This window comes from Saccopteryx bilineata, chromosome 10 (genome assembly GCF_036850765.1).
Source record: "Saccopteryx bilineata isolate mSacBil1 chromosome 10, mSacBil1_pri_phased_curated, whole genome shotgun sequence".
NCBI classification, from domain to species: Eukaryota; Metazoa; Chordata; class Mammalia; order Chiroptera; family Emballonuridae; genus Saccopteryx; species Saccopteryx bilineata.
In genome coordinates, this window is record NC_089499.1 from 30,084,226 (window position 1) to 30,103,354 (window position 19,129).

Sequence of the window (19,129 nt, forward strand, 5' to 3'; positions counted from 1 at the left end):
GGAGAAAGTATCCTAGTGGAAATTCTTTATAAATTTGATATTCCTTTATAAAAATATTCACAAAATCAGGATAACAAACAGAGGAAAACTTTTCACTGGTACAAGTCTACAGTGTGTGAGACTAATTTCCATAGTTGGCAATTATCATAAAAAATATTTTCTGTGTTTCTCCTTTGTGAGGTTGTAATAAAATTCCTAAAATACTGTATTAGTCAGGTCATACCTTCTCTGGTCTCTGTTGTCTTGGGGATTATATTAGCACGTCTCAACCAGGCTCCCAACCCATTATTTTGGTCTTATCCCTATTTTTACTCCATGTCTCTGGGATGTCAAATTGGTGGTGACCTATGTTTGGGCTTCCTAAGGCCAACAGATATTTTATTTGATTCTTATACTATGATTTTCAAGCTCTAAATTATTTATCTATGTTTAAATATCAGAGGTATTTACCAAAGAAATCTCAGTTTACCCCCCAAAAATGCAAATCCTGATTCCCAAATTTTCTAGAAAAATCAGTTGTGGACACTTTCATGTAACTGGTGCTAGAGTTGGGTCATGGTTGGCTCCCTCAGATGGGACTTGCATTCTCCACTTATTTTCTGAACTTAATTTCATTAACTTTTACATTAAAACCTGTCTGGCTCACCCCTGTATGCCATCTTTCCTTCTCCTCTGGGCTTTTTGTTTTGTGACACCAGCTATTCAAGAATTTTCTACTCTAAACAAATTCATCTCATCCACTTACTGTTCCTCAAGTGGAATGTAAAATATCCAACTTCCACACATTTATTCACACTGTGCCCTCACCTAAGTGTTCTCTGATGACTCTCTTTCCATAATACACTGCTCACAAAAATTAGGGCATATTTCAAAATGAATATAAAAGCGATTAAAAAAAGAGCATTTGATTTTTTTTCCTTTTTTTTTTTTTTTTTTTTTTGTATTTTTCTGAAGTTGGAAACGGGGAGGCAGATAGACTCCCACATGCACCCAACCGGGATCCACCCGGCATGCCCACCAGGGGGCGATGCTCTGCCCATCTTGGGGCATTGCTCTGCCGCAATCAGAGCCATTCTAGCGCTTGAGGCAGAGGCCACATTGCCATCCTCAGCACCCGGGCAAACTTTGCTCCAATGGAGCCTTGGCTGCAGGAGGGGAAGAGAGAGACAGAGAGGAAGGAGAGGGGGAGGGGTGGAGAAGCAGATGGGCGCCTCTCCTGTGTGCCCTGGCTGGGAATCGAACCTGGGACTCCTGCACACCAGGCTGACGCTCTACCACTGAGCCAACCGGCCAGGGCTGATTTTTTTTTATTAAACAAGAACATCAAAAAGCAAATGACAAGTCAAAGAAAGTTGTTCAATTATGCAAATGAGATGCAAACCCAACTTTTATTTCATTGGTGAAAATGCACTATACAAAAGGCTGAAAGTACTGGAGTATCTGTATGTTCCCTGATCCCCCGAATGTAGTACTTACATTGTGAAACCCAGTTCACATGTCATCTTCCCAGAGATTTCATGAGGATCACTTCTACTTTCCAACATTCAAAAAAATAATAATAATGTTTGTGTCCATCTCTTGACTTTCTAACAACATAGTACACTTCTAGAAGGCAGGCTCTAATTTATAATGCTTTGTATTGCTCATAACATTGTCCTTCTTAGGGCCTCCAAAAGTATTTATTTTATAGTAAATGCTGGAAACCCTGTGGGGTTTAAATGCAATAACCTCAAAGATTCAGTACTTTTTCTGTTCTCTTTTTCACTACCTCTATAGTCTTTTAGGAAAATAATCTGCAGTTCATTAAATCATCACATATTTTAAAAGAATTACTATGATTAATAAGGTACCAAGAAAGAAATAATTATATATTATGCACATTTAATAATGTCTTTTTAAGACAGCAGCATAATTTATTTTCCTGGTAATTGAACAATTCTTTTTGAAGTATTGGAGATTTAAAATTTTAAGTCTAAATGATTTTCCCTCCAAAAAGCCTTCCAAGTGTGAATAAGGTCTTGAGTAATTAATTCATATTCAATTGGGCTTTTATAGGTTTAATTACAGCCATAATTGTATTTTAAACAAAGCATATAACAAAATCACACAGAATTTGGGTTATGTTGTTTTGGTGGGTCAGAAATTGGTACTGTGGTTCTGGCAAGATTATGAACTTAGCTAATATGCAGGCCTTTCTGACATGAACACCTAGAAAAAATATGCATGTATACACACACACACACCCATACATACATTCTTTCAAAAGATAAAGTGAAATTTCCAAATGTAAATAAGCGGCAAGTTTGTTAGCTGAGATGGTGAGGGCGGTACTAGGGTTGCTAGGGAGACAAGATGGGCAGCTGTGCAGAGTAGCACTGGCTGTGGGCTTGGGTCTCCTGTCTGTACATGCACAGGAAAAAATGCTTAAATCCTACAAATACTGGAACTGACAACTTGTATGCGACGGGGATAGTAAAAGCGTGACCCGTGCGGGGAGAAGGGTAGAAAGTGGGGGAGGCTTCACTGAGGGTTTTTATTCAGAAATGCTCTTACCCGGATCCAATATTCTTAAGTCTAGTGAGGGAGGGAAATAGGTAAAGAGATATAACTAAAAATGCTGACATTCTGATTGTTTTCTGTGGAATTCACATTTTATTTTCTATTATTTCTTTAAAACGTTCTCTTGACTGTTTGGCACTGGAACGTAAAAGATATTATGCTTGGATTTGTCAGAAAAATATAAATTAAAAAGTGAATTTTAGTCATACCAGGTCAACCCTACTCCCTGTTTTGAAACACAGGTTAGAAGTCACAGAAACCCCAATTTTCATATCTCTGGAAGTAGAACTATGTATGTCTATCTTCAGAAATACCTTAGAGTAAAATAAGTCTCTTCAGAAAGAACTATGTTCAGAAGTACCTTCGAGTGATATTAAAAGTCTTTTGTTTCCCTGTTCTTCACACAACAATGGGGGAAGGTTATGTTCTGAAGATTGTGATGACCCTTCATCTGACCACCTCATTTTCACAGAAGAAATATGAGGCCTGAAGCCAGGATTAGGTCCTTAAATTCATGACTCCCAGTTCACTGTTTCTCCCATCAGGATGCCTCACCAAAGAGAAGTAGTCAAGTGAAATTAGAGGTTTAGAATGTATTCTCTCTAAGGTTCTTTCTTAAACCACCATGCTATGAATCTATGAACCAAGGTTGGCTTAAAGAGCGAATAACTCATCTAGGGCCACCTCAATTGAGTACAAAGGTTGAAAAGAAATGCTGGAATTAAAGGCTACTTTGTAAAGAGACCTACCAGCGGGGCTAATTAGAACACTATATATAACAGAATTCTTTTGTTGTTGTTGTTTATTTATTTATTGAATTTATTGGGATGCCATTGGTTAAAGTTGTTAATTACTTTCAACTCATGTCTCCTTTTATCACCATTTATTTCCCCTTTGCCCTCTTTCACCTTCCCCCACCCCCTCCCCTCTGGTAATCACCATGCTGTTGTCTGTGTCTATAAAGGTTTTTCCCCCCCTCAATTCCTTCACCTTTTCCACCAAGTCCCACAACATCGCTCCTCTCTAACAGCTGTCAGTCAATAACAGAATTTTTAAGATATTAGGAAGTCAGGTTTTCTTCTATCTTTTAGAAATTAAATCAGAAATAAGATTTTGAACATTTTAATTATAAGTTGTTTATATAATACATACCCTCTGGAGAATGGTATTGCTTTTTCTCAATTTAAGAAATCATTACATTTCTTAACAGTTGCATGTAAAATGAAATTATCAATATTTATCGGGTGTTCACATCATAAAATTAAAAGTGCATGGCTGTGGTTAAAATCCTTGGATGGTTAAGAATTTTAGGAAGAAGTGGATTAAACAAAAGGGGTTTAATGGCATTATTGTTTAGAAAACAACTGCATCTTAGTGGCACAACACCTGGAAAGAACAGAAAGATTAAAGCATGTTCTACTAATGAGGCAGGGCAGCTCTGACCCAATTTATCTTATGATGAAAGACATACCAGCAGACAAAGGTATTCTTTCTTCAGCATACCTGCAGTTCAGGTTCTTGACAGTTTTCTTAAAGGGATTGTTAACTAAATCTTCTCCAAGTTGAAAACAAATTAGGGACCATCTAGCTCTAGGATGTCTTTTTGTTTTGTTCACCAGGAGCTCATGAAAAAAGCATCATGGGATACACAAACTATAAGTGTATATAAACTATTTATATATGGGAATTTGAATTTTTCAACAGATAGCTATAGCTCTCATTCATTTTCCAAAAGGGCTATGACTCAAGATGGATTGAAACTCAGTAAGAATCAGTCAAGGATCTAATTTCAAAGAGATAACTGGGAAAGATATGATTTGATAAAATTTCCTACATCATACAGCTAACTAGTAGTAGGACTATGGTCAGAATAGAGGATCCCATCATTCAAGCTAAGAATTGTTGTATTATACCATGTTCTTTTATGAAATATATTTTTGAGGGCCATGATTTAAAGTTTGATTTAAATGGAGTACCAAAAATTAAAAATAATGTTTGTTAGTGTTTTATAAAATATATTTTCAATAAAATCTTTTAGTGAAGGTAGAGTAAATATTTAATAAAATACATCATTTTCTCAAACCAATAACCAAAAAGAGCATAGGCTTAGATAAGTCAGGAAGAAACTTATTAGTTCTTCATATTATATGACTTTCTAAGAAACTCAAATAAATTAATTAAAATTTATTAAACACACATTTGAGATATCTATAATATATTGTTTTCAAGTCACCAGATTTCCTTATGCCAATAACTAGAACAAAGTTAATGAAAAAATAGATTCCAATCTCATAAGCACAAAAATGCATAGTACTTAGAAATCAACTTAATAAGAAATATGTGCAACCTGTGTGAAGAAAATTATACAATCTTAATTACATTTTTAAATTTTAAATTTAATGAAAATCAAATATTATAACCTTGGATGGCAAAAATATCTTCATGTTATAAAGGCATTAATTTCTCCAGGTTAATTTCTAAAAAGAACAATTAAAAGGCCATTTCAATTTGGGAGGGGATAGAGTTTTTTCTAATATTGATCTAAATAAGTAACTGGGCTAGAAGGGCCCCACTCTGCTTCCTGTACCAAAATTTAAACAGTACAATAATTAAAATTTTGCTATATTGGTATAAAATTAGACTGTCAAGTGAAGAAAAATGAAATTTAGTAACAGTCATAAGTTTGCATAGTAATGAAGTATGATTAAAATGCCATACTTAATTAGAGGTAATAAATGGATTATGTAATAAATGATACTGGAAAACTAGTGAGGCATTTAAAATATGAGCAGTGAGAGCTGAGCTTCAGTCAGTGATATCAAACTACCTTGACCACCAAAAGTAAGTCTCTTTTCTCTTCTTTTGGATGCTCACATGATCTTTTGGGCCACCTTAAATTTAGTATTTCCTGTGTGAGATATGTCACCGACTTTGAACAGAAGCATTAGGCACTCTCTGAGCCAGAAACATTCCTTTCCCTAATCCTAACAACCATACAACTTTGGTAATGATTATTAGAAGAATGCAGGTATTTTAGGATAGAAGGTTATAGTCTTCACAGTTTTCACTTTTGATTCAAGTTCTCATGGTTGACATAAATGAAAAAATGGGTTGAAGTGCTGACATTTCAGATTCATATATGCAGAATTATGTAAAATTTTCCTTAAACTCCAATGTATTATAGGGACACAGAATTTTACAAGTTCTATTTGTAAATACCTAGTTCTTATAAATATATTGTTCCTGACCAGTGGTGGCGCAGTGAATAGAGCAACCACCTAGGACAGTGAGGTCCCAGATTTGAAACCCAGAGGTCACCAGCTTGAACACAGGCTTATCTGGCTTGAGTGCAGGCTTGCCAGATTGAGCATGAGATCATCAATATGATCCCAAGGTTGCTGGCTTAAGCCCAAAGGTCACTGGCTTGAAGCCGAAGGTGGCTGGCTTGAACAAGGGGTCACTGGCTCATCTGGAGTCCCACGGTCAAGGCACATCACAAGAAGCAACCAATGAACAATGAAAGTAACACAGCTATGAGTTGATGCTTCTCACTCTCTCCCCTCTCCCTCTCTTTTTCTTCTTTATCTCTCAAAAAAAAAACCAAAAACCTCACAAATTATATTTGTATTTATACAGAATAAATATCACAAATTCTCAAAGTATCCTAAATGTGGAAAGTTTGTAATGATAGCTTTCTCTTTTTTAAAGGAGAAGATGGGAGATTTTTTTCCCCTATCAACTTGCTACCTAAAATATACAAACAACCATTATCTTATGATTTAAAATATTGTAATGATTTATAGGCCAGTTGCCTAATGATTTACTATTAGTAACCCTGCATCAGATAAGTAAAGATAATGTCACACATTACCTATTTAAACACTTCTACAGACTTGCTGTTCATTTTAAACAGTATAAACGCATTAAAAGCTTAATCCATTACTCTTGGAAATAAATATAAGGTTGTTCCAGAAAACTTTTTCAACAGAAATCACTTGTAGGCATGAAATTCCCCCTCTCAAATAATGATAATAATAATAATAATAATAATATTAATGTGACAAATTGACAAAGCATCTATTTTACAGCATTGTCTTACACTTCCTCCAAATTCTAGACAAACGTCCTTTTCACTTAAAAATGGAATACGCAACAAATGTCAGCCCTTACCAACTTCCCACTTCAGTAAGCTGTGGTCTTCCTTCTCCATTTTTCCAATGACGTACCAGATACACGCCATCCAGTGTGCGAGGAGCGCGAACATAGACATGAGCAGGGTCAGGACGATTGTGCTATGCTGGGAATACCGGTCCAGCTTCTGCAGGAGACGCAGAAGGCGCAGCAGCCGGACGGTCTTCAGGAGATGCACAAGTGACACCTGCAGGAGGAGGCAGAGCAGCACAACTCGACTCATGGGTTCACTTCGTGCCGCCACAGTCACTTTAACTTACAGCCACTCTGGGAAGTTCTTGAAATTGAGTATAATCATGAGTCCATTTGTACGACTATTTCTATGCCATCTCTTTTTTTTTTTTTTTTTTTTTCACTTTTCTGAAGCTGGAAACAGGGAGAGACAGTCAGACAGACTCCCGCATGCGCCCGACCAGGATCCACCCGGCACGCCCACCAGGGGCGACGCTCTGCCCACCAGGGGGCGATGCTCTGCCCATCCTGGGCGTCGCCATGTTGCGACCAGAGCCACTCTAGCGCCTGAGGAAGAGGCCACAGAGCCATCCCCAGCGCCCGGGCCATCTTTGCTCCAATGGAGCCTTGGCTGCGGGAGGGGAAGAGAGAGAGAGGAAAGCGCGGCGGAGGGGTGGAGAAGCAAATGGGCGCTTCTCCTGTGTGCCCTGGCCGTGAATCGAACCCGGGTCCTCCGCACGCTAGGCCGACGCTCTACCGCTGAGCCAACCGGCCAGGGCTCTATGCCATCTCTTGATGTGTTATATTGGGAATGATAAGATACAGAAGGATAAGACAATTTTTTTTTTCTTTTAGTAGATACTTACCTTTCTTAAGATTTATCTTTTTTTCTTACCTGTCTTATTCAGTATAATTTTATATGTTCTGACACACAACTGAAACACATTATGATATCAGGATTGTACACAAGACGTCTCATTCCCTTACATGCATTTTCCTTCAATCCTACTTTCCTCCTCTGTGTGAGGGAAGCCTTTATAGCAGTCTATATAATTTGTATAGACTGAAATAAAAGCCTGTAAAGTGGTAATAAAACTAACTTAGGATTTTTAAAAATAATTAGAACCGTAACACTTGACTAAGTTCTGCTTACAAGTACAGTAGTACCTCCTGCCTTGTGTGTTATACAATCTTCTTCTAATATTATCAATAAAGAAAACATTTACCTGACGCATGTACATTCTCAAACATACTCAGGGGACCAAAATGAAATGAAACAAAATATTTTTAAAAATCTCTTAGATCTTGTCTTTGCATGCACTAAAGCAATAGACTTATTGCTAAAGGTAATTTTCTGACTTTAGGACTCAACTGAAAAATGTGTACCATTGGCATTTACAGGAATGTCACTATTAACACATTTGTGGTACACTAATATATGCTTTTTCCACACTCTCAAAGAGCCTCAAAGATTATTCTAAAATAGAAAAGGCAGCCTGACCAGGTGGTGCTGCAGTGGATAGAGTGTCAACCTGGGATGCAGAGGACCACCGGCTTGAGTGTGGACTAATCTGGCTTGAGTGTGGGATCATATACATGATCACATGGCCTCTGGTCTCTGGCTTGAGCTCAAGGTCGCTGGCTTGAGCAAGGGGTCACTAGCTCCACTGGACCCCTGGTCAAGGCACATATGAGAAAAGAATCAATGAACAACTAAGGTGCTGCAACGAAGAATTGATGCTTCTCATCTTTCCCTTCCTGTATGTCTGTCTGTGTCTAAAACAAATAAGTAAAAATAGAAAACGTACATAAAACAATAACTCATGCAAACAGAGTTAGTCAAATTCTCTGACTTTTTCTAATTTTGGTGGAGGGCAATAAATAGAGGAGAAGGAAGTGGTTTTATGACTATACTGAAGAACAATATTCCTTTACAGAGTCATAAACGAGGGAAGCAGCTTTTGGAATTTTGCCTTTGGAATTAGCTGAAGTCAGCCAACTTTTAGTTTTTTCCTCCACTAGCCATTTTCCCCTTATCTCTAAGAAAAATATTCGTGTATCAGGGCCTGACACATAGTAAGTATTCATTAAATATTTAAATGAGTGAATAGTATTAAATTAAGATACAAATACCTCCAAATTAGTATAAGTATTCTCAGTTGTAATCTTGTAAATTATTCTATACTGAAATACAACACAATCATAAGGTCAGTTGAGAAACTTGCCAGCTTTGCTGTACTTTTTTTATTTTTGTTCTTCTGTCATATTACTTTGTTCTCCTTCCCAGCCAAGTTCTTGCTTATCACTTCTCCAGCTGATTGTAAGCCAGATGATCACATGCTGGGACTGTACAGTGTACTCCCTACACTGTAGCTTTGAGGAATTACTGGGGGTGGAGTTTATTTTACCAGAACTGTGTCCTTCCAAATGCTGTATGTTAAAACCCTTAACCTTTAATGTGATGGTGCTTGAAGACTGGGCTTTACTGATTTTATGGGGGGTGGGAGTGGGCAAGAACTATCAACTCATAGTTGCTTTATTTTAGTTGTTCATTGCTTGCTTGTTGTATGTGCCTCAACTGGTCAAGCCAGGGTTTTGAATTGGTGAGCTCAGCATTCTATATTGATGCTTTATCCACTGCGCCACCGCAGGTCAGGTGGAAGTAATTTGGTTTAAATGAGGTTTCAAGGGCAGGCTCCTCATGATAGGATTAGTGCCCTTATAAGTAGAGACCAGAGAGTGCTCTCTCCTTCTCTCCCTTCCCCTTCCCTCTCCTCCCTTCCACTCCCCTCTCCCTCTGCTTTCCTTGTCTTTCCCTTGCCAAGTGAGCACACAGCATGAAGACAGCTGTCTATAAGCCAAAAAGAGAGCCTCACCAAGAACTAAATTGGTTGGGACTGTGATCTTAGACTTCTTAACCCTCAGAACTGTGAGAAATATATTTTTGTTGTTTAGCCACCCAGTTTATTTTGTTATAGCATTCTGAGCAGACTAAGACGCTATCTGAACATGTAATATTAATGCAGGCCATCTCCCATTTTCTCTGATCAGAAAGGCGATGTTTGAGGAAGAATGTGGTATGGTCCTGACATGAGGACAATAGTCTTTGCAAAGACAAGGAACATGGGATAGCCTGGGTATCCAGGATGAGGCAGCCCCAATGATTTTGCAGGCACTTACAAAAAAATTACACTTATTTCCTTCAGAGTGAACAGCTTCCTACTATTAATGTGAATTTTGGCTCCTGATGAATGACAGAAGACAGAAGCATATTTAATTCAAATGAAAATATACAATCTGAAGAAAAGGAAAATATCCTTTTTACTCTTTGGATGCTGTATTGAATTTTTCACAGATGGGAAATTATAAGCTACTTGTAGACAGGTACAAGACAGTGATTCATTCATTCATTCATTCATACATACATACATTCATTCATTCATTCATTCATTCATTCATCAACTCCCTCTATTACAAGTGGACATGACTATCTCCTGGCTATCAATTAGGGAGGAGAAAGAAAGAGAGAAACGGATGGAGAAAGGAAGGGATGGAGAGAGGGGAACATGGGGAGAGAGAGGAGAAGGAAGATCTAATTAACATGTACTGAGGTCTTTCTAGGTGTTAGACATTTAGCAAGGTATTTTATAAACATGTTGCCTTTTTTAAGTTGCTCGGACACCCTGAAGGAATTTTTATGCTTATTTTAGACCTAACTTTTCCAAGAAAGTCACTCAGATGATAAGTGATCAACTAGGATTTGTACTTTTGCCTTTCTTCACTCTATCATATGTTCTATATTTCATTCATAATTTTATCTCTCATAGTGCCTTTCATAGAGACTTGTATGTAGTAAGGTTTTTAATAGTAAGTTTTAATAAATGCATTTGTGAGCTATATAGAAAACATTAGCCATCAGCAATTGTGGACAGACTCAAAGCTAAAACATACAATACATTTTTGAAGGTTGCAATGTATTTTTTATTGTCACCTATGGAGATGGCACTAACTGGACAAATTTTAGATCTGGAAGACTACACTTCGTTTATTTATTTGTCTCTTCCTTTCTCTTTATAAGTCTGTGCAGTATAACAATGGCAAACTTACAAATAATTTCTCATAAGTTATATTTCCTGAGAAGTAAATATAATATATTAAATAAGCTTTTATGTGCACGAATATGTCAACCTAATTATTTTGAGGAAATACCAAATTTATGTACCAGTTTGTTAAGTGATCATATGCTTACTCTTGTGAAAAGTAGAAAAGATTCCTTCCTTCCTTTTCTTCTTTTTCTCTGAAATAGATGTTAATCTATGACATGCATTCTTTATAAAGCATTTGTGCCCGGTTTCACAAGTCAGAATGCATAAAGAAAGGAAACAGGAGTGCAGGAAAAGTGTACAGGTATTTAAAATTCATCAAAATGTGAGAAATAATTTTTTTCAAAAAATCTTTTATTTGTGTTAATTTTAGTCAGTGAGGATGTGTTTCATATTTTTATTTTACATATTATATAATCTAATTAGGTAATATATTTAAGATTTGTCCAGGGTCCAAAGAAAAATAGAATATAAAAATATTAGTATTTAGTAGCAAAGAAGCAAGTTAATTTAGAGCACAGTCTATTAAACTCCATTTAGTTAAAATTCTTCAGGAGAATTTGGAAAATGGTTTTTGGCATTTTGTGAATTATATATTTCTTTTGTATTTTTTTTTTCAGTTTTGCAGAAGCCTGGTTTAAGTCATTACACTTTCATTATAGTACACTTATCTAGTCAAATTCAATCTTGAAAAGCACTTTAAGAAGGCTGGATAACAATTCAATGTAGTACTTCTTGATATTACATATTAAAATGTCCCCCAGAACTTTCCTTTTAGTTGAGTTATAAACATCTCAAAGATGTTGACACCCTCAACTTCCCAACTTAAAAAAGAAAAAGAAAAAAATACTGTTGTGCAGAATTAACAAATGACAAATATGAACTAAGTAGTTAGGATTACAGTTCAGTCTTTATTCTGAAGTTGTTGTTGATTGTATTTGAAATATTGATCACTGTTTAATATCGGAAACTATGCTTTTACATTCTTAATGGATAATATTATTTCTATAGGAGGTCGTCAACAGCATAGGAAATATGTTTAATTAGAATTAATGTTCAGTAAATTTTTTCCTGTTAAAATTGTTCACTGAAGCAGCAAATTGCATTACTGGCCCAAAAATGCTATTATATCTCCCCCAAACCCTATTTATAAGGGAGCATTTAATCTTGTAAGAATCAATCGTTAGATAGTAAAAATTGTTATTACTATAAGTAGGCATAGTTCCCCCCCCCCCATTAGGAGACATGAAGATAAAGGCTTTAGATGAAGAAAGAGAGGTTACAAATATTAGAAACATTTCAAGAGAACTCTCAAGTTTATGTTGGTCATTGTGTCATTTAAGCCTCTTTGTCATGCAACATTTTTACAATGGTTTTTAAAAAGTAGTTGAATTTTCTTATTTTAATTTTAGCATTTTTCTCTATCTTGGTGGCTCTTCTGTTTGTTTTTCTAATGAATAACAAAATAGTCAAGAAGTGAGAATAAAGGTCATAAAAGTAGAAGAAACCTTCAAACTCTCTACCAACCTCTAGAGGCAAATATATAACTAATAATATCAACATATGCTATATTTCTCTAGATGGTTTTCTTATCAAAGGATTTTTTTTTTAGTGAATCTATATTGATGATAAATTTAGACTTTTTATATGTCCTTGTGCTAGGTATTTGAATAACTAGAGATAGGTAATGCACATTATAAAAGGAAGTAACTTAACTGGAGATTCTCCAGTTAAGAATCTCCAGTTAAGAATCTTAACAGATTCTCAACTGGAGAATCTGGCCTGTATATCATTGGGTACATTGACATCTTTATTAAAAAGGACATAAAATCCTGGTTACCAAATTGCCACACACAAGTAAAACCTGAACATATAAAAAGTGAACACAGGAGTAAAACTAACCATCCAGGTCATGTGCAAGGGAGGTCTTCGCTTTACTCACCACTGTGACGTTGAAAGCATACAGGAGATCAAATGGCAGAGCAGCGATTAAATCAATGATGAACCAGGTTGTGACATAGTGGATGCAAATTGATCTTGCTTCAAATATAACTTGGCCAGACTTGCTGACATAGGTTGTTCGGAAATTTAAAATAATATCTGCTTGGGAAAAAAAGAGAAAAGGCAGGAAAGAAGAGAGAGAGAGAAAAAAAAGAAGATGAAAGAATAAAAGGAATAATGGAAAGAAGAAAGGGAGACAGACATGGAGAAAGGGAGGAAGAAAGGAAATTGTATAAAATTAAGTAAAATTAGACAAATGGTCACCTCTTAATGTATTTAAGATTGATAACATCCAAAATATTCTTCTTGACGGATTCAGCTCAACTTAACAGATATTAAGAAGGGTAAAAAGTGATATTTTATGAGCACTTAATACATTCCAGTCATTATGAAGCAAATACTAAGCTCTGTGTTACATAATAATCAGATGAATTAAAATACTTTTACAGCTAATTTAAATCATTGATAATAATCAAAATGGTATAGTATAAAGTTAAAAATTTGTTGATATCATGAGCGTGATGATGGCCATGATAAAACATAAAATAATGTGCACTTTATACACGTATATTATTTTTACTTTTCACTCTATATTCACATTTGTGGAAGGCAGAAATCTAAAATGACCACCCCCAAGATTCTCATTCTTATATCCTCTCTTTCCCCTGAGTGAGGGTGAAACCTGTGAGCATGATGAGATATAAAGCCACGATCATGTTACAGTATATGCCTAAGGATGTCCTGACCTGAGCAGGTAAGCCCATTATAAGCAGAGTTTTTTCCAGATAATGGAGAGGGATTAGGAGCCAGCCAGACATGCTCTTGCTGTCCTGAAAGAAGGCAACTCAACTGCCATATTGTGAAAAGGACCCCCTGGCAGAGAACAGCAGGCATTCTTTAGTTGCTGAGAATAGCTCCTCATTGACCTCAAATGAAAAATGGGAACCTCAGTCTTACAACCATAAGGAAATAAGTTCTTCCAACGGCCACATTAGCTTGGAGGAGGATTCTAAGCTCCAGAAAGAACACAGTTTAGCTAACACCTTGATTTCAGCTTTGTGAGGCCCTGAGCAGATAATTCTATTAAGCCATACCTAGACTTCTATGAATATAATACATATATTCTTAGCCATGAGGTCAGTACTGTTCTAGCCCTTTAGAATCATGAATGAGAGTCAATGAGACAGAGATTTGCCTTACAGCAAAGGCTAAGAGGTAGAGACTTTTATTACCTCTTTCACAGATGAGGAAAACGAAGCACACAAAAGGTCAAGTGACTTGCTCAGGCTCACACAGATGATGAAGACTAAAGCACAGGATTAAACCCCTCAACTTGTTAGTGGAAAAGCTAGAATTACAGCCAAGTCTCCTAAAGTCTGATGCAGCACTTTGGGTTTTGATGCCTTTCTTTACATTATAGGTCTGAAAGCAAGTTCCAGGTGATTCAAAACAAAACAACCCAATACTTGCTCCAGTCTACTGTGAAGGACCTAATGTTTATTAACAGATATATTTTTTTGGTCAAGAAATAAAATTATCAAAATACTTTTAGTTGTTAATATGGAGAGTATGAAAGACTAAAGCTAGTGGATAAATCGCTCACCAAGGTTTGAAAATAATCCCCAGGTGACTTGCACTGCTGATGAAAAACGCTGCCCTGGGAAAGTACCCACACAACACTGAAGTATGGCCACCAGGAGGCGCACACTGCGAGGCCATGAGACTGGCATGCGGACTTTTTATTCTTTCCCTGTTACTTTCTAGACTCGCGTATTTCCACATTAGCAAAGCAGTTTAAAAAGACCCACCAGCTGTCAAAATAAAGCAGAGATTTCAACCTAATGGTTTTCAAAAGAAAGCTCAGAGTAGGCATTTAGGTTTTCATTTCATGAATGAGAAATCCAAAGAGTTGTTTACCAAGCTTTGGTTTCTACAACACAAGCTGAGGTGAGTCTGTATATTCATTATACAATTGAAGGGATGAATTCCTTGCATATTTACTAACTGGTCACTAGGCCCGCCACACGTTTCACAGAAAACCTGCTGCCGCCATTAACATACCTGGGGTACTGCCCTGGATGGGGGAACAAATGAACTGACTGGTTGGTTGATGCAGCAAACATTTATAAAGCTATGTGATTAATCATGTGATTTACTAAAGAACAAATGAGAAGTGCAGACTTCTGAATAGAAAAATTCTAGCATGAGTCTTTACAAAGTATCAGATTAGAAAGCTTTTAAAAAATAATTTGTTACTCGAAGGAATTACTCTAGTAAATGATGAAGAGATGCTAATTTTAGGTTTCCAAGGAAGCCATTACAAGACTTTTATGCACAAAGAGTGATAATAGCATAAGAATAAAAGCTATTTAAAAAAAATCTATGGACACAAATATATTTTTTGAAGTATACTAATCTTTAGGGAAAACCTAGATATATATCATATCTAAGATTTCTAGGACTATGGTACTATTGTTATGCAAATACTATAGATTATCTAATGGTTAGTATTGTTTTTGGACACTAATTTCTAAAAAACCCAGTTTTGTCCTATGATAAGCATAGAGATAGTTCTAGTGCATTGTGATTGACAAAACATTTTTGCACTTTTATTAGTGTGGTTTCCATGCCAACTCTCTCATGGGTGCTACCATCATCGTCATACTACCAATGCCTCAGGAAATTAAAAAAAACTCCTTAAATTTATAATGGAGACTGTATATTTTTAAAGTCATGAAGATAGGAAACAATAGAGTGACAGGGCATCTTTTGATACTTGGTCCCATTTATCTTAAATATGTTTTAGAGAAAATAACAATAGACTGGTACAGGAAAATGCAGGCCTGAGTTTAGCCTTTAGATCAAATTCAGTGTCAGAGCCCTGGCCGTTTGGCTCAGGGGTAGAGCGTCGGCCTGGCGTGCGGGGGACCTGGGTTTGATTCCGGCCAGGGCACATAGGAGAAGCGCCCATTTGCTTCTCCACCCCCCACCCCCTCCTTCCTCTCTGTCTCTTTCTTCCCCTCCCGCAGCCAAGGCTCCATTGGAGCAAGGATGGCCCGGGCACTGGGGATGGCTCTTGGCCTCTGCCCCAGGCGCTAGAGTGGCTCTGGTCGCGGCAGAGCAACGCCCCGGAGGGGCAGAGCATCACCCCCTGCTGGGCAGAGCATCGCCCCTGGTGGGCGTGCTGGGTGGATCCCGGTGGGGCGCATGCGGGAGTCTGTCTGACTGTCTCTCCCCATTTCCAGCTTCAGAAAAATACAAAAAAAAAAAAAATTCAGTGTCAGTACCACCCAGGTTAAAAAAACAACAACAAAGTCCTGACCTGAGGTGGTGCAGTGGATAAAGTGTCAACCTGGAATGCTGAGGTCACCAATTCAAAACCCTGCACTTGTCTGGTCAAGGCACATACAGGAATTGATGCTTCCTGCTCCTCTCCCCCCCCTTTCTCTCTCTCTCTCACTCTCTCTCTCCTCTCTGAAATGAATAAATTTTTAAAAAGTTTAAAAAAATGACTTTAAAAAAATTAAATCAAGAGTCAGAACTGAATGTGATGAAATGAACTGTCTTTGATTCTGGAAATACAAGAACTAAGCTTTTGCCTAGGGATAACTGCGAATTCACTCTGCTTTCTCTCTGCTGATACAGATGTGTGGTGGTGTTTCAGAAGCAGTGGAACTCCACGTTTGTAAATATCCCCTTAAATGGAAGGGGAGAGACAATTGGTATAAGTTCTTCTTTAAGAGTGAAAGGAGAGAGTGACGTCACGGAAATGGCGCCGTGAGCAGCGCGTCCGAGAGCTCTCCCCTAAATCACAACAAATTTATCAACTAGAAACAGAAAAATTTATCCTCGGAGCATTCTGGAGTTCCACACAAACTGATAGCGAAAGGACTGTTATCACTTGAATCTGAGAGAGGAGGGTGTGGAGGAATCTACCGCAGCGACGTTCATTCAAGCCGCGAGGGAGTGCGCCTGTGGTGAGTCAGCCCACATTTGGGAGCCGCGAGCCGCCGCCGCGAGCTGCCGCGCACGCGCCCGGTCCGGTTGGGCACCGCTAACGTTCCCAGCAGCCCGCACACAGCGAGTGAGAGTCGCCAGCCACCGGTGCCCGGAGCACCCCATTCGCGCGCGTGCCCTGGGCATTCCATGCGCCCAGAGCGCCCTACTGGCCCGCACATCCAGGTGCTCCATTATCCTGCGCCTGGTGCGGTCCAGCCGCCAGCGGCAGGGCGAGCAGGAGAGGCTTGGGAGATTCTCTCCGTGGGCGGGGCACCTCACCCAGCCATTCAAGCTAACAATCAAGCGTTGGGGGAGGGGCGCGCGCAGGCAGCCTAAAATACCTTCGGAAGCACAGCTGCGACCCAATCACTGAAATTAGCTTAACCCATGAAATCTGCGCACCCTCGGTTCTAATTGATAAGATCTCTCTCAGTTCAGCGATCCAAGACAAGAGGCGTGATATTTTTTAATGCCTCTCGCTAAAGGGGCAGGGGCAACTTCTGATTGATAGAGCCTCCATATTCAGGGATAAACGCTAACAAGAAGGACTTGGCAGATAATAAGATCTATGCTACACTAGTCGCAAGCAGAGACTAGTGCCTCTTCTTCTCTGCAAAAACAGGCTACAAAGTGTGGAAAGCCTGGGTTGAGAGGTCCAACTAAATGATAGGCGCTGAACAGTCACCTTGACAACAATTGACTCCCACCCCCGCCTGATTACACTGGAGGCCCTGACTGTCAGAGCCTTTCCCAAAGCCTTGCACTGAGTGGGGATAGTGGGGATTTCCCAGCTCTTTGAGCCTCTTACTCCCCAGGCAGAAGCAGTTGCAGCCTTATAGCTGGATCACCAGGCTGCTAATTCAGAAAGGGGGGACTAGGAGAGAGAATCCAGGAAAGCAAACTCTCTCATCGTTGGACCCTGCAAACGCCAACAAGCCGTGACTACCAGCAAGACTAAAGCCAATTATATGACATTGCCATAGAATCCCATCAACTGCAATCCCTACCTAAGTGTGACACAGGGGCAGAGCCTGGGGTACAGAGTCACCGACCAGGAAGAGGGAGAGAAAAGAAAAAGGAAGAAGTTAACCTCTCAAAATCAAGAAAAACCCACAGACTTTACAACTTGATCCACTAATTTTTTTGTTGTTGTTGTTTGTTTCTTCTGTCTTATTGCTTTTATTTCCTCCACATCGGTCCTTCTATTCTCTGCCCATCTTATGCTTCCCCTTTCTTGAACTACACTACCCATGAGTGTTGCATTTTATTTCTCTTCTTCATCCTCACCCTCCTTTAAGGTTATACTCCAAAACACTTAACTCTCACTCTCTCCTCTTTTGTTTTTTGTTTTTTTTTTGTCTTGCTTTATTTTGTTTTTTTCTCCTCCTATTTTATTTCTTCCTTCGTTTTTCTCTTTTTCTTATTTTTTCCTTTCTATTCGTTTTTTCTTTTCTCATTTTACTTTCCTCCCATATAATCCTCAATCACGAACAAATTAGTTAATTTGGGACTCAAGGCTTTTTTTTTGGCTTTATTTCTCTGTTTTGCTTTTGTTTTTATTTTTTTTCTTGTTTGTTTATTTTTGTGGCATTTTGGGTCCTCCCAACCCAAGGTCTCCATTGTATTTAATCTTCGCTCCACTTAATACAACAGAGTTTTACTTATTATTTTTATTTTTTTCTTCTTTATTATTCTTTTTTGTTCCTTTTTTCTGGTTCCCTCTTATCCCTCTCATTATTTCTCTTAGTTGACCATCACTTACAAGCAAATCATCTTATGCTTGTCTAAGATTTTCTTCCTTCCTTTTTTTTTTCTTTTTTTTTTTGCATTTAGTAAGTCCCTACTCCCTTTTTTTGCCCCTTGAACTCTTCACCCCAAATCAGGCCCTCCATTATAGGCACGATATTTCCCTGAGGAGGGAAGAGGAGGGAAAGAGAAGAAAGAAAAAAGGGAGAAATAATAAATTATTACTGTTTTTTTGGGGGGGTGTTTTACCTTTTTTTTATTTTATTTTATTTTATTTATTTTTATTTTTATTTTTTTTTTACTTTTTACTCATTATTAATTCTAATTAGTGCTATCAACAAGACCACCCTCAGATGCCGATAAGAAAGAGGAAATCGAATATTATGGATACAAAAGAAAGAGAGGTAACACAAATAGATGTGGAAAAATCTATGGAGAAAAGACAACATATTGGAAGCCTTGGAGCTAAATGACAGAGAATTTAAGATAGAAATCTTAAAAATACTCAGAGAGATACAAGAAAACACAGAAAGGCAATATAGGGAAATCAGAAAACAACTCAATGAACACAAAGAATA

At 37.9% G+C, this 19,129-nt stretch overlaps 1 protein-coding gene across 1 annotated transcript in view; it reads right to left on the minus strand.

Moving 5' to 3' along the window:
- Positions 1–19,129, minus strand: part of KCNH8 (potassium voltage-gated channel subfamily H member 8) — a 366,401-nt gene that overhangs the window by 114,982 nt on the left and 232,290 nt on the right. The window contains exons 6-7 of the mRNA XM_066244875.1: positions 12,748–12,905; positions 6,730–6,937 (exon numbers count right to left, since the gene is read on the minus strand). Of these exons, the coding sequence (XP_066100972.1) occupies positions 6,730–6,937; positions 12,748–12,905 (366 nt within the window). The remainder of the gene's footprint in view (positions 1–6,729; positions 6,938–12,747; positions 12,906–19,129) is intronic.